At 34.7% G+C, this 17391-nt stretch overlaps 1 protein-coding gene across 1 annotated transcript in view; it reads right to left on the bottom strand.

Moving 5' to 3' along the window:
* Positions 1 to 17078, bottom strand: part of DAW1 (dynein assembly factor with WD repeats 1) — a 32762-nt gene extending 15684 nt beyond the window's left edge. Inside the window, exons 1-6 of the mRNA XM_049768424.1 lie at positions 17010 to 17078; positions 15270 to 15414; positions 13881 to 13939; positions 11712 to 11834; positions 5782 to 5881; positions 606 to 713 (exon numbers count right to left, since the gene is read on the bottom strand). Of these exons, the coding sequence (XP_049624381.1) occupies positions 606 to 713; positions 5782 to 5881; positions 11712 to 11834; positions 13881 to 13939; positions 15270 to 15414; positions 17010 to 17077 (603 nt within the window). The 5' untranslated portion in view covers position 17078. The remainder of the gene's footprint in view (positions 1 to 605; positions 714 to 5781; positions 5882 to 11711; positions 11835 to 13880; positions 13940 to 15269; positions 15415 to 17009) is intronic.
* Between the last annotated feature and the right edge of the window lie 313 nt (positions 17079 to 17391).

Raw genomic sequence — 17391 nt, forward strand, 5'->3', positions numbered from 1 at the left:
AAAATGAAATAACATAGAGGGTAGAAAAATAATGTCATATACCTGAGGAAAAATCCCATGGGGCCGGCGAGGTGGCCCTAGAGCTAAGGTGTCTGCCTTGCAAGTGCTAGCCAAGGAAGGATTGACCCGCCGGTGTCCCATATGGTCCCCCCAAGCCAGGGGCAATTTCTGAGTGCTTAGCCAGGAGTAACCCCTGAGCATTAAACGGGTGTGTTCATAAAAAAAAAAATCCCAGCAGGGTCTCCAGATTTCTTATTCCGAAGAATTTCTTATTACCTTGCCTATGTGCTTCTAATCAGTGAAAATAGGCTTTAATGTCAAATTGGTTTCACTTACAGACTGAATCTAATCAAAATGAAGACCCCCATAGACTTCTCTCATCCACTCATCTATCTATACATCCCTCTATCTAGCCATCCATTCATCCATCCATTCACCTATCTATCCACTTAGTCTTTCAGATAAATCAAAACATTGGTATATATTTTCTCACTACATTCTGAACTGCCAAACATCTTTTAACTTATATTAGTAAGAATTTGGCTTAACTGAAGTAATGAAAAATGAAAATGTATAACTTGAAGTTATTGAGATTATAAACATACCATTAAGGAGAATAGTTCCTGTCCACTCTGAATGTCCCATAGTTTGGCTGTTGTGTCCATACTTCCTGTAGCTACCAATGTGCTTTGAGGATTGAATGATAAGCACACCTGAAATAAAAGAATGGCAGAGGCTTTAGTCTTAAATTTCTAAGTATATATAGAAAAGTATCATGATACAATTACTTTAGTAGGCTGAGTCAAATGATTTGTGCATTATGTAGCATTGTCAATGTGGGTACAATAGAAAATATGCAATTCTGAGTACCAGCCACCTCCCCTCTTGGTAGAAGGTTGCTTGTTTGCTTTGTCAACCGAGGACTGCAGGGCCTCTTATTAGTTTTGCTATTTCAGATCACATACAAATAAGAATAAAAGCAAAACTCACATCCTTTTTGGCTTCCATACTTCTTACAATCCAGTTCCTATTTTTTTCTTCCAATAATACTCTCACAGTTCTGAAGGACTTGCTGTATTTTTCAGCATATAAGACAGCTTTTTAACCCATGAAAAATGTCTTAAAAGTTGGGGGTTGTCTTATACACTGGTATACAGCATGCTGAAACTTACTCCAGCTTCAGGGATGAGTGATCTTTCTCTTACTGCTGCATCCCAACCAGCTGCCAGGCATCATCACTCAGTCATTCCAGTGCTAAGTCCTCTGCTTGTCCTGATTCATCTTTCAGGGCACACAGAGGAGCCAAATTTCTGATCTCCATATCCCATCCAGCCACCTGGTATGCAGCTTTCAGGTGGCACTCAGTCCTATGTTCAGCTTTAAAGAGACACAGCTAGTCTCCCTCAGGCTTTCCTATTAATCAGTGCACCCCAGCCAGCTGCTCTTGGAAGAGCCCCCTCTCCCTGATCTCAATGTAGATCACAATTAAATAGCATACTCACTCACTTCAAATGATAAATGTAAAATGATTATTGGCACTTCAAAGTCTAGCTTTATTAAATATATACTGTTAAACTTTGAGGGTTCTACTCTTTTTCTCTTACGTTCTTTAATTTCCATTTGGTGTGCATTAAAAGAGAGGTAGTCTTATATGGCGAATATAGCCCAAACAGGAAAAGTAGGGGTTGCCAAAAAATATGATAGGTTACCCATATGCTCAGGTATAAGCCGACCCAATTATAAGCCGACTCCCCTAATTTTACCCTAAAAACTGGAAAAACTTAGTGAATCAAGTAGAAGCCAAGGTAGAAAATGCAGCAACCATTGGTAAATTTCAAAAATAAAAATATATACCCAAAACAATTACAATAATTGAGGAATCAGTAGGTTAAATGTTTTTCAATATTTATTGATAAAGAAAAACTGTAAACTAGCAACAATAACTTTAAAACTTTAAATAAAGTGCAGAAAACTATAGCTTAACAGATAATCAAGCTAAATCACAAAAGTTAAAAATCCTTCAAAATTGGATTCCTCATCATCATCTGTATGCACAGAGCTTCAGCTGTATCTGATATGAGGGTAACAGCATAGACATTGTCATCATCACTGAGTTTGCAGATATCATCATCACTGCTATTGGTCTCATACAAAGTGCAGAGTATTGTGGGTTAGTTCAGTGGCCTACAGTTCAGTTCAGCCACCTACCTCGCCTACCTCTTCAGTTCAACCACAACTTGTGGACTGAGCTGAAATACTGTACTGCCTCCTCCACCAGACATCAGAAGATGACTGAAGACTATGTGCATTTGATTCGGTGTCGGTGTACCGAATCAAATATCAGTATAACCTGAGTATAAGCTGAGTTTGGGTTTTTCGGCACAAAACTCTGCTTATACTCAAGTATATAGGTATTAAAATCTGTGTTGTGTTCAAGTCTATGTGGACTTTATCTGTGAAATCCATGCAGTAACTTCAGACTTCTGTCCCTTAAATCCTTTCCAGTAGTCACTTCTATTGGCCACACCTTGAACATAGATAGCACTTCCTCTGGAAGACTTACTACAACTCCCCACAGCTCTAGAATCAGCTTATATTTCATCTCATTGAGATTGTTTTCTTTTTTCTGTGGTCTATTATCTCTATTCAGCTGACACCATCCAAACATCCCTAAAAGCATCTTTAAAACTCAGTCTCTCTACCCTAACGAAACCATCTTCCTAAAACTCCTAACAAGAATTAGAAAGATCAAGTTGGAATTTTACCTACTTACTCACATTACCTACCTTTTTATGTAGCCAATACTATTTTAGGGAAACTATTTAGCAAAGTCTAGTGGAGTTAATTCATGCCTATATCCTCAAATCTGAGCTTGGAATTATGACGTCCTTCTTTGACCAATTTGCTTTTAGCTCTTAGTCTCTGTCATTACCCTTTCAACCCTACCTTCATTTCTCCCTGTGGATTATCTGGCCACCTACTATCTCCCTAAGAAATTTAACCTATTAATTGGAAAATTTCTCAACCGAGTTTCACCTTTCCTTCAGTCTCAAATTCAGAGGTCCTTTCTATTCTCTGCCTCCTATCTCCTGTATGCTCCTAGGAAAGATGTTTCTACTAACTTTCCCTTTCCTGTAGTTTAGTTGCTTACCAGTGGCCTATAAATATGCTTCAATTTTCCCCATATAAAAAATAAAACTTTAGTGATTTTGATTACCCAGTTTTAAATAAACCTTTCTGACTTTGCAACCAAATTTCTTGGTAAATAACTATCTCCAAGTACTGCTTGCCAAATAGACTTTTAGTCTGTGTTTTATAGGTGGCTCCCCTCCCAATTTCTAGCACACTTGTGACACATCTTTGAACTTATTCAAAATACTTTGTCTACTATGAAATGTCTACTTGCAAAATCCCTAAAGACTAGCAACTATGTCTTAAAACATTTTGTGTATCACAAGTCTATATTTAATATTTACCTAGAAATATAATGAAAGGGGCCCGGAGAGATAGCACAGTGGTGTTTGCCTTGCAAGCAGCCGATCCAGGACCAAAGGTCGTTGGTTCAAATCCCGGTGTCCCATATGGTCCCCCGTGCCTGCCAGGAGCTATTTCTGAGCAGATAGCCAGGAGTAACTCCTGAGCAATGCCGGGTGTGGCCAAAAAACCAACCAAACAAAAAATAATGAAAGACATTTTTGCAATAATTTTTAGAGACAAAAGAGAGGAGAGCTGAAAGTTCCAGCTCACCTCATGAAGCTCGCCACAAAGAGTGATGAGCTTAGTTACAGAAATAACTATATTAAGAACTATCCTAACAATGAGAAAATATGAGGAAAATAGAAAGCCTGTGTAGAGTACAGTCAGGGGTGGGGTGGGGAGGAGGGAGAATTGGGACATTGATGTTGGGAATGCTGCACTGGTGACAGGGGTGTTCTTTATATGACAGAAACCCAACCACAATCATGTTTGTAATCAAGGTGTTTAAATAAAATATTAAGAAAAAGAAATATAATATTACTGGCTCTGAAACTATTAGGGATTACTTAAGGAAAAAATCCAAATATCCCCCCAAAATTTCCAAAATCTAAGGGAGTGTCAAAACATGCATTCCCATGATAGTGAGGAATAATTTTTTCTTATAACCTTGGACAAGGTACTTAAGCTCTCTATGCCCCACTATCCTCAATTGTAAAACAAAATAATACCTACCGCTTAGAAATGTTATTAGGTACAAGTAATCTAATAAATATCAATAATTTAAGAACATAATTCATATATACAATGTCAATAAGGATCAGTTAGAATTTTTCACTGCATTAGCCCCAGTGTCTAGAAAATTACCTTGAGCTTGTTGGATGATTATTCTCTGAATCTGAAGGATGAATATAAAATGTGCTCCTAAAATAGTCTGTTTATTTTTAAAAAGCAATCATTTTAAGGGTGCCAATTATTGCAATAATTACTATAAGATGCAATGTAGAGTGGGCTGAGGTCAAGGGCTGCCCAAAAGAAATTAAAGCTATTTAGAGCAACAAATTACTTATGCAAATTTGATTTATTTTAGTACCCAAAACACAATTAATGTAAATATTTTATATGATATAGCCATGTTACTTGAAAAGCTATTTTTATAATTTTATTAAAACTCATTGAGTAGCCCATTAAAAGCAAGCCAGTAAAAAATAAAGAGTCAGTTTGGAAGCTGTACTCATATACTTCTAATATCCCATGTCTGTTTGTGATGGAGTAGAGATCTTGGATAGTAGCTACAAAATGCTAAAGTGAGAGCAGTTTGTGATTATGTAGAGACAATCATATGAACACAGAATAAAAATTCTTTTTAAATTACAAAATTAGAACCAATACTCTATTATGAAATCCTCAAAAGCCAGTGCTACTAGGCCCTTCTGAATGTGTCACAGGTCATCAGACATAACAAGTATACCATCTGGTTGGTGGGGCGGAGTGGGGGTTGATTCAAGAGATGTTATAGGAGAAGGAAGGTTATGAGGAACCTTCTTCTACTTTATTTTTTCTATAAATCTAAAATTGTACTGGAAATAAAGTCAACTAAAAAATTGTGGTTTGGTATTTAAAAAAAACTACACTATACATTATGTGGTTCCAATGATGCCAACAGATGATTGGATAATGAAATTATAGTGCATTTGCATGATGGAATACTGCTGATCCATAACAAATGATGAAGTTATGAAACTTTCTGCTATGTAGGTGAATCTGGAGAATATCATGCTGAGTAAAGTTAGTCTGAGGTACAAATGATCTCCCTCAAAGGTAGGTTGTAAAGAAATAGAGTAGAGGAATAACAGATGTCTAAAAACAATAGAAATGAAGAGCATAAAAACTGGACCTCAATCAGAAGCCTGTTCCTGGAAGGTGAAGGTAGCATAGGAGGGAACACTATAAGTAACATTATAAGGTACATTATAAGGTAGCCTAGAAGGGAACATTATAACAATGGTATAGGAAAGTGGACACTTTGAAAGCAGACATGCTCTGAGTGGAGTTAATATGATATACATGATACCCTATCAGCACCCGTATTATAAACCACAATTTTTGAAATGTCAGATGGAAAAATATGCCTTCTGTAGAGGCAAGCTGGGGGTGGCGGGGAACTATGGACCTTGGTGACGGGAATGAGACATGATGGACTATTATAAGCTGAAGGCCATCATAAATACTTTTGTAATTAATTCATAGGGATTCAATAAAATAAATTAAAGTAATATAATAAATATTATGAATAAGTATACTCACTATTTCTGCTGTATGGCCACGAAATGTATAGTAACATTTTCCTGTTTCTACACTCCATAGTTTACAGGTCTTATCAAAAGACCCAGTGGCAATTTTGTCACTGTAATTGTAAATGAAAATCAATTGAAGTATATGGCATATGAACTAACAAAAGATTTATTAATACATGGAATTCTACAGAACTTAACTTCAGTTTAAAAATAATCAACCTAGAGAATCACAAAATAAAAGTCCCATATTTAAAGGGTATACTGTTACATGTATAATTTTTAAGATTTTACCTCACATTAGTTCAGGGTTAATTTTATTTTGGGTTTTTTTTTTTTGGGGGGGACACATCCGGTGATGCTCAGGGACTACTCTTGGCTATGTGCTCAGAAATCGCTCCTGGCTTGGGGTGCTATAAGGCAAGCCAGGATCAGCCCACAGTCGGTTTTAGGTCAGTTGAGTGCAAGGCAAACACTCTAGGGCTGCACCACCGCTCCAACCCCCAGGATTAATTTTAAAAGCAAAAAAAAAAAAAATATGGCAGGGGCCAGAGTGATAGCACAGCCGTAGGACATTTGCCTTGCATGAGGCTGCACAGGGAGGACGTGGGTTTGAACCCTGGTACCACATATGGTCCCCTGAGACTGCCAGGAGAGATTTCAAAGCACAGAGCCAGGAGTAACCCCTGAATGTCACCGAATGTGGTCCACAAACCAAAATAAACAAACAAATAAATAAATAAGGCAAAATAATTTTGCACTGAGAAAATTAGCAATGAACACAAAATGTGATAAGTTTTATAAACACAGAAACATTCTGTTATCAGGAATACTGGCATAAAAACATTGATTTTGAAAAAAGAAAAATGAAAAGTTATAAATATAATTAGCAATATAGCTAGATAAAATTTAAGTATATTAGACATCCTCCTTGGAAACAGTACCAGTTTGAATGATGTTAAGGCTGGTGAATAAAAATAAGGATCTAAAGAGAACAAAAAGTTCATTTCCTTTAAAATTAGTGGATAGTAGAGAGGACTGCTATAACTTGCTTGCTTTATTTATTGATTTTTTTATTTTTGGTTTTTCAGACCACACCCATTTGATGCTCAGGGGTTACTCCTGGCTAAGTGCTCAGAAATTGCCCCTGGCTTGGGGGGACCATATGGGACACCAGGGGATTGAACCATGGTCCTTCCATGGCTAGCGCTTACCTCTAGTGCCAACTCACTGGCCCCTGCTTGCTTTATTTTTGACATGACATTAAAATCTTTTTATCTCCCTTCTATAGCTATTCTTTATAGAAAATAGTAAAAAAAAATGTTTACCTAGGGCCAGCAGTAAGAGCACATGTCTTGTATTATCTGAGATTCTGGGTTTTATCCCAGCACCTCAAAATTTAGCAAAGAAATGTTAATTCAACTTCACTTAGAATGGTTCATCATTTAGAATTAATTAGAATGTTTCATGGTTTAGTTTATTGTTCAAAAGTATAGGATGCTCAAAATATAAATTCCAAAATAAATGATAAATTCTCAGTAGAACATATTTTCTAGACTAATACTTTACTTTTCCTTTTGTTCCCAGAACACCCGCATAGTATTTCTGTGTTCTCTAATTGAAAAATAGCAAGTTCCTCCAGAGGAACGTTCCAGAATGTTGTTCAGAGAAATGACCACTAATTCTAACCTCCTTACACTCAAGGCTGGTTCTCCACCCACAATATACATTGGATTTCTGCTTTGGTGTCCAAGCCTAAGTCAATTTCTCTCAGATGTACATAACTTTCAACTTCTGCTTAAGACACAACAAAATCGCAAGACTTCTCATCCAGGTGTTTATGCACTCCATTTCTCTTCTTCAATCCCCTCAACTCTGTGAATGTGAGTTGCTATTGCTTTCTGATTAGTTTGTTATCTATCATATATTAGCTCTGTATCTCTGTGACATATTATAAAGGATGATTTAATTCATTTTAGAATTATTTTATTGAATCAAAATCTTATTTCTGATCTGTTGTAGAAACCATATAAACCAAGATAGTTAAGGCTCTCTCTCTATCTCTCTCTCTCACACACATACACTCACACACACACCCCACAAATTTACCCTCAGCCTTTCTCATATACATCACTTTCTCTCTTAGTTTTACCTTGATAAGTCTATTAAACTCACTTAGCTGAAATCCATGCCCAAAGTACAGTGAGATTCTTTGCTTTCACCCATTCACTAATCATCACACAGTGGGTCATTTAATAAGTAGGTTTTTCTTCAGGGGCTTTTTGTGGAATTTAATAAAAATTCCAAAAAGTGAGGAGTGTTTCTCCCATTTTGGAATTGTCAAATGGACATTGAAAATGTCATTTGTGTGTTGAGCATGCTATTAAAATACATAGCATTGTGTTATAAAGAATATACATATACCATTCATTAAATAGCATGCAAGTAGGAATTTGTCACTAGTAAAATTTATCATGAAAGTTTTCTTTCCCACCATTTGGTATAATAAGTACAAGAGAAATGTAATTTCTTACGAAAACAAGAGAGATTAAGGGCATTCTTATGAAAAAAGAAAGTCAAACTCACTATATACACATGACGTGAAACTAGACTGAGAAAACTCTAAAGACTCTATTTTTAAAAAAAAATTAAAAAGTAATAAGATTTTATACCAAAGTAGCAGAATATAACATCTATTCACAGAAATCCATGGCATTTTATATATGTAAATAATAAAATAGAGATAATTTTGAAAAAATCAGCACCATTCTCACTTCTGCCTCAGAAAATCAAGTACCTAGGAATCAATTTAACCAAAGTGGTAAAAAAATATATCTGAAGAAAATCATGAATACTATAAAGGAGGTAAAAGAAGTGGGGACATGAAACACATCCTCTGTTAACAGATCAGAAGGACTAGTATCATCCAAATGACAAGTGCACAAAACATCATGAAAATTCAGTGCAATCCCAATAAAAAATACCCATGACATTTTTAAAGACATAGATTACACATTACTAAATTATATGGAGTAATAAATCTTATTTCCCACATAGCCAAAGCAATTGTTGGGTAAAGAAGATAGGAAGTTTCTCTTTCTCTAATTTCAAAAGACAGGTAAATTGAGTTTGAGACCCCTGGTTTAAAGACCTCTATATCAGTATTAAATTCAGAGAGAATATTGGGAAAGAATACATAGAACATTCATCACATTGGATCTAGAGATATCTTCAATGATTTGATGCCATTACATAAGCTAAAGGAAGCAAAAAATAAACAACTGGGGTCATATTAAACTCAGAAGCTTTAACATTGTAAGAGAAATTATACCAGAATAACTGGGAGAAAATACTTGCCTACCACTCATCTAATAAGGTGCTAACATCCAAGATATTAATATCCAATATATTAATAATATCCAAGCACTGATAGAACTATACAAAATAAAAAGACAACCCCATTAAAAATTGAGGTGGAATTGGATTAACAAAAATTTTTTCAAAGAAAATACAGAGATAAGGGCTGGAGAGATAGCATGGAGGCAGGGCGTTTGTCTTGCATGCTGAAGGACGGTGGTTCGAATCTTGGCATCCCATATGGTCCACCGAGCTAGGAGCAATTTCTGAGCGTAGAGCCAAGAGTAACCCCTGAGCACTGCCTGGTATGACCCCCCCCCAAAAAATAAGAAAATACAAAGATAGTAAAAATAATATGAAAAATGCTGCCCATCACTTATTAGGGAAATGCAATTCAAAAGAACTTATCAGTGAGACTATCACACATCACAAAGAACAAAACCAACCAATACTGGCATAAATACAGGGTAGTAAAGAAACTATTATTCACTGCTGAAGGGAATTTAAATTGATCCAACAGTTTTGAAAAGCAGTATGGACACTTCTCAAAAACTAAGAATTGAGCTTTCATATGACCCAGTCACTCCCTTCTTGGCATCTACTACAAGGACCAATATCTGTTTAGAAAAGACATATGTACCCCTATGTTCATTATAATACTTTTAACAATAGTCAAAATCTAGAAATAAACCGAATGTCCAGGAACAGAAGACTGAATATATATATATATACACACACACAATAGAATATTACTGTTAGTAGTATTAGTATTGGTAGGCTATGAGAGAAAATAAGATCATGTGATTTGCTGTTATATGAATCGGTCTGAGGAGTATAATTTTAAGTGACAGAAAGACAGGTACAAAAGTTTTCTTTTATATATGGGATATTAAAAAAATTTTGTAGAATAATAAATGCCCAAGGCAACAGAAACTGAATGATCTTCAGTAGAAAGCTCTCCATGGTGGGGTTTGTTGAAGCAAATGGATAGGGCATATAATGGGGGACACTGGGATAATAGTGGAAAGAAGTGAATATTCTAGTACAGGGTGTACTGGAACGAATTATGCAGAAAGTCTACCATTAATAGTGCTGTAAACTCCAGTACCTAAAATAAAAGAGTTCCCTTTTGTTTAAAAGGGAAAAGTGAAAAAATATAATTTCTGTGATGTAAAAGTACATGTAGCAAAGTTAAAATTTCTGTAATTTAATTTAGATATGTAACTATTCTAATGCAACAATTAAGTTCACTTGTCCACCACAAATATTTATTTTGAAAGGATATTATATTTTTAAACCATATGACATATAACATTAGATATCAAGTGTTTCTTAATTTTGTGATAAAGTAAAATAAAATTTTTATTCTAAAATCATTACATTTTTATGAGACTCCTATTGCCTGTCACCATCCTAGACTGCTTCTGCCATTACAAAAATTATTATTTGACTCTTAGCTAATTATCTTGTCTCCTGTTGATGTCCTGCCACAAAACATGTAATCTTTTTTCTTTTCCAGAGAAATCCTTAAATATAGCCCTCTCCATTGTGCCATTCTTTTGTCCACAAAATTTTCATAGCAATTCGTTTCTTCAGGACAGACATTTGATGCCATAAAATGCTCTAATCTCAAGCATTTCTGTTTCTCTATTTGAATAGTTCACTAGGGAGAATGGTCACAGAGTGCATTTGACAAAACTCTGCCGAATATAGAGGGGTGAGACACAGGGCTGCTGCTGACTATTCTCCAGGGTTACTTCTCCATTCCTAACACCTTTCTCTTTCCTACATCTGCTTTAAACTCAGATCATCCTTCAAGATGCTAATTAGGAGAAGCATCATGATTTCTTTCTCCTAGTTTCTGTCATTTACTATTTCATTCTAGTCATCTTAATACCACAGAGGAAAGAAATCATCTTTATTGTACCACCATAGTTAATGAAAAAGTTCAAAGTGGGCAATAATAGAAATAAATGTTTTTCTCAAACTGTTGTAAACAGGTAGTCATTTGATAATAATTTGACAATAGGCTAAGGTCGTTATTCCTTGACTGGATCAATTCTGTCTTACAGAAATCATATTCAAACTCAATAATTTCCAACTTGGGAGAAAAAGTCAGGAAGAAAAGTCTAATATTTTGATGGAATGTGAAGTTAAATAACCTATTATACAAGAACAACCACTGTAGAATTTTTTTGAATTCTTACCAAGTATTTTCTAATTTTTATAATGCTTTCAGTTACAACTTAGCCTAATAATATTCATTCAAATAAACATCATATTTTTAGCAAATGCCTGTTAGAGAATCCCTAAGGGGGCCCAGAATCAGGCTTCCTTGTGTGTGAACTCTAGAGATCTCTGTTATTACATAATACTGCAATAGGATTTAAACTCTTTATATGAGGGGAGTTAATACCTGTCCCAAAGCTATATTGAGCATTAAAAGTTGTGTTTAAAAGACTTCCAAAACACACATTTATCACTCATTATATTTTGGTTTTCTTCCTTCTCTTCCCAGAAGAGATGAAATAAACAAATGTATGAAAGTATGAATCCTTTCAAGAATAAAAGGAGAGCAACTCTCACCCATAGGGATTGTTGAATGCTATGGCATAGACCACATTCTTGTGCCCTTCCAGAGTATGGAGCTTCTCTCCAGAAGCAGTATCCCAGACTTTGCATGTCCGATCATAGCTCCCTGTGATAAAGCTGACACAAAGAAATCAATTGCAAAGTTAAAATAGCAATGTGCTGACTGACAGCTTATTTTTTCTTTCTGACAGAAATATTTTACTTATTTTACTTTTTGCAATGAAAATTGTGTATGAAGAATAAATAGTTCAATTGGGACAACTATATAAATCCTCAGTATTAGAAACTTTAAAATGTTATCACAAGTTTGAAAAGAACTCATTAACTAAAGATAAGTTCTACCAAAAATCATTTTGCAGAGTATAACTAAGAGGACTTCAATGGTGGTCAGAATATTTTCTGAAATTTTAATTTTATAAGTTATACCTTTTTTCCTTAAGTGAGGCAGTTCATAAAATTATAGCACCATCCTAGACTCCACTTGTCCTTCCCATTCTACATGCAATATTCCTAACTTTTATCAGAACATTTCAAATATCTATCTCTAGTAGCTCCATGACCTCCATCTCTTTCTTGAACCATGAAACTCCTTTTAAGAGTTCTTTATCTACAAACTTGAATCTGCTCACAAAAACTGAAGCTACCTTTTAACTTTTCCCCAATGGTTTCTGAAAAATTTGAAAGAAAATTCAATGTTCTGTTAATAAACTATAAAACCAACAGTAACAGCTCCTTCTGAAACCTCAACTTCTTCCTAAAATACTCCCAAATCAGCTACAGGCACCTTTATGATTATCTCTGCAGCACATATTTGTTTGATACACATGAAGCCTGCTACCCTTTGTTTACCACAACCACCACCAGGACCTGGAATACTGAATACTAATAAGTAATAAGTAATAGTGCTAATATGTATTCAAAAAATATTTAGCAATTGACCAATTAAACTATGACCATTCTACTATAGAAATAGTCAATAGATTTCCATTATTTTAGGAGTCAAATGATTGCATCTTACATACTCTTTAAATATTTTTAAGAAACTTTATATACACTTCCACAGTGGCTATAATAGTCATGAGATTTTCATATATTAAAATATTGAAGGAAATAGGTCAAAATAGAGGGGCACAGGGATTATTTCACCCTTAAAATTCAGCAGGGTATTGAAATGATAGAAGTAAATGTGCCATACACCTCTGCCAACTTTTTGCAAAAACAAAGATTTATTCCTTAACAATGTTGATAAGAATTTAAGTTGGTAAGGAACAGCTGTTTGACTAGGCCTATCAAAATGACACAGATCTGGGGTCAAAGCAATAGCACAGCAAGGAGGGCATTTACATTATTGCATGTGGCCAAACCAGGTCTGATCCCCAGGATTTTATATGGTCCCCCAGCACTGCCAGGAGTGATTTCTGAGTAAAGAGTAACCCCAAAAGTAACACCTGAGCACTGCTAGTTGTGGCCCCAAAATAATAAAAAATAATAACCACCAAAAAAATAAAATGACAAAAATAACTTTTGCATTCCTATCTAATACTTTGTTCCTGTTTGATATTATAGAAAAAGTTGGATGGAAACTGTCTAGCAGAAAACACTGCTATTTGTGATTTTTCTACTTTCAAAGACCAGCTATTTCTATTTTCATTTCCAGGTCAATCACTTACACCACCCTAACAGTACTAGCAATGGATTTTGTATGTTTAGGGGCCATGACATACAACACACATGAGGATAAATCAAACACAAGGGGAAATTATGCTTTCAAGTTAAACCAAAGATACACATGGTAGCTTTCAGCATAAGAAACTGATGATGCATAAATGCAGCAATTGTATCACTAGGCAACAGGAATTGGGCACCATCAGGATACATATAGGACTTAATCAGCACCTGCATGTAGATTTCCTTCTATCCACAGAATGGACATGGTCAAGGGCACACCTCATGCGACTATGAATTTCAAAAGATAATAGTGTGTCTGTATAAGTACACTAAATGTAGCAAATATGTTCTCATAACTACTGTTGAGACAATGGGGAAGTTTATGAATGTGGGGCAGAGGTATATGGAAAATATCTGAACCTTCAGTTCATTTTTACCTTTGTATATTTTTCTTAAATATTTTTAAAATGTTTACTAGAATAAAGTGAGTCTTACCATGAGCCTGATTTATTAATCGCAACATTAGTCAATGGCAGTATGTGTGCTCTGATAACCTTCAATGAAAAAATAAGGTTTAATTTATTCATTTTAACTTCAAGTCAAAATTTCAATTCTGTCATACATAATAAATGAATAATGGCCAAATAAACAAAAAATACATTATATTTCCAATTACTTAGATTCAATAATACACTTAGAAGTTTTGATAATTAAAAAAATAAAAAAATCTGTTTTTCACTAATTCAGAAATATAAATTCCATATTATATGTACAATGAGTATAATTATAAAGATCACATTGTCTTTTTCATATACAAAGAATGTACACAGAAAAAGATTTTTATAATATTTTACAATACAGAATTACTATTTTAAATTCTGAAGTTTTTATAGAGATTAGATATGTCTTCTAGCAAAACATAAATGAGATTGTCTGTTTATAGATAGATTTGCTGGGTTAGATGACTCCCATTATGACCCACAATAAAACTATTAGGGGCATCAAATTTTACTATCAGAATGATTCCATTGGGGTATAAATTACAAGGCAACTCTCCTTTATCAAGCCCATATTTGCAGTTAAATAGTGCCATCTGCTGGAAATATTGTAAGATTAAACTCAGAATTTGAAAGAATGAATACAATGAAAAGATTTTTTTAATCAACTGAAAATGAGTTTGAGTATACAGGTCATTATTATCACACTAAATAACAAAAATAGTAAAATATAAATGAATCGTATAAAACAATTAAATTTGTTAGTAAAAATAATACTTGTTGAGGAAGTAAATGAATACAGACAATACTTATTATTTTAGAACTAGAGAAAAAGAAATGTATTAAATTTATTAAATTGTAATCAAATATCTTGATATTTACCTTTCTCATGAAAAACAGGAATTCTAAAATACTAATATTCTAAAATATATTTTTATATTATTCTTGCTGAAAATTTTTAATTATTTACTGAGGACCAGAGAGCAAAATAAGCAAGAGGCTTGCTTTGCATCTAAGACATCTGGGATTTATTTCTGGCATCCCATATTGTGCCCTTGAGTCCTGAGCCCTGAGCACAGAGCTATAGTAAGCCCTAACTACCATTTGGTGTGATTCAAAATTGAAAATTTAAATTTTTACTTAAAAATGCTTTAATAGATATTCTTATAGAGAAAATACTGAAGTTTAGTACAAATTATTCATTTAACCCCTCAAGAAGTGTAAGCTTCAAATTCATTCATTCTATCCATAATCATTTATTAAGTAACATTCCAGCAAATATAGGTGAAGCTTTGAGGAAAAGCATGATTTTCATTTTACCACAAATTAATAGAGTGTCAATAAAAAGCTGACATCCTCCCACTTAGTATTTTTTAAATACACAAACCTTAAAAAGATAGAATTTGCGGTTGGTGTGCTGTGCAAGTTTAGTTTGCAGTCTCTTTATCAAGAGTTTTACTTGATTAGTTCTTGAAGCTGTGAGTAAGGGTTCTGCTTTCTGTATCTCTTCCACCAAGGTGTCAACATCAGTACTGAAAAATTAGCCAAAACATGAGCAATTACACTCTGATATTCACTCATTACATGATAAAGTTTATTGCTCTGTGAAGAACATGAACTATACATATGACTACATCATCTCCATTGAGAAATTTGAGCATGAAAAGGGAAGTCAACAACTAGTTACACCAGCCCTCACTGCTGTAGCTCATAAAACTTGAAGGTCAGGTTCTGTAACCTGTAATTTTCTATGCTTATACCTGCTTTTTTTTTATCTAACCCTTTTTGTCCTAAAGAGGAAGTTTATACCAATCTTAGTGGATGTCATGCCCTTATAAGGAACTCGTATTACCTTAGAGTATCTCAAGCGAATGTTATGACCTTATAAGGGAGTCATCCCTACCCCCTCTCCCCATCCCCTTCTTATGGTATATAAGGATAAACAAAGAAAGCCACATGGCCCTCTGCCTCTGTTCGGTTCTGAACAAGCATTGGACCCTGGCTGGCCAGAATAAAAAACTCACTTGAGCTTTTGCCTGAGTGACTGTCTCTTCATTTCTCTGCGTCAGAGCAGCATCTGGACTACCAAGCCTTACAAGCAGAGAAGGAAAGTTCCCCCCAAATAAGTCCAGAGTATTGTGACATGTTCAAACAGGAATATGAAGCTCCTGTATTTTCTGATGGCTTTCATGGAAGATGTCTTCTATGCAAAAGACTTAGATTTTCTTTTACATTTCTTGGATGCTTTGTAATTGATTCTCTGAGAGTTAGAGTTAAAAGGTCGTTGATGGTTGAGTAAATAAAATACCAATGTTTCAATGCCCATACCTTGTCCAATATTTATTTACCATCACCAATTGCCCAGTTTTCACCCATTCCCACCCTTTCAGCCTGTCTTTATGGCAGACACTATTCTCTCTCTATCTCTCCACTATTTTATCCTTTTAGGCACTATGGTCTGCAATACTGTTACTGAAAGAGTATCATGCATAGTGTTTTACATTCTTTCTGCATTCAGTTCTTGTCCAAACTGAACATTTTCAGCTATCACAGTCATAGTAGTACCCTCATCATTACTGCATTTCTCCCACCTTTTTTTGTGACAAGCTTCCTACAACAGACCAGTCAGTCCTCTTAGCTATCATTACTACTTTTGGGGGGTATTACTCTCATACTATGTTATTGCTATATTGTAAAAATTAGTATGATCATTCTATGTCTGTCTCTCTCCCTATGATTTATTTCACTCATTTCATTTACTATGGTAAATGTACCATAGTTTCATTATCCATTCATCTGTTCTTGGACACTTGGCCTGTTTCTTTTTATTTAAAAAGTATATATGTACATATATATTACAAACATAATTTATATAATGGGGTCAGAGCAATAATGCAGTGGGTAGGGCACAGGCTATGCAAATGGCTGACCCTGGTTCAATACCAGCAATACAGATTACTGGATTGTTCCAAGCATGCCTGCAGATATTCCTAAATTCAGAGCAAGAATATCCCCTGAGCATCATTGGTATAGCCTTGTAAATTACAAGGTTTCAATAAAATATTTCTTTAAAAAAGTGAAAACACATAAAGAATATTATCTGTGTTGCATTGTGCAACCAACTTACCTAGGTCCAAGTTCAAGCAAGTCTATAGACTTGGTTTTTAATTCTCCGCCCTTTATATATTCCAGCATAATCCCTAAACAGAGAAGCAATCATTATAAGAATAGATTATTTCAGGCATTCAGCAATTTTATATTTTGACATTAAAAACATGTACACAGTTATGGCCTGCTGTCCCACAATGATTGCATAGACCTACAGTTTCCTGGTTCTTTCTCTGAATATCTCAAGATACCCAAAAATGATTCAGCTATCAGTGGCAGAACATTAATTAGAGGATGGTGGATAGGGAGCTAACTTGAGAAATGACAATATCATGAGCTTTCTAGACTTATTCAGTTATCTTATTTACCCATAAAGTGGGGACCAGAAAGGTGTGCAGACT

This window comes from Suncus etruscus, chromosome 2 (assembly GCF_024139225.1).
Source record: "Suncus etruscus isolate mSunEtr1 chromosome 2, mSunEtr1.pri.cur, whole genome shotgun sequence".
Lineage (NCBI taxonomy): Eukaryota > Metazoa > Chordata > Mammalia > Eulipotyphla > Soricidae > Suncus > Suncus etruscus.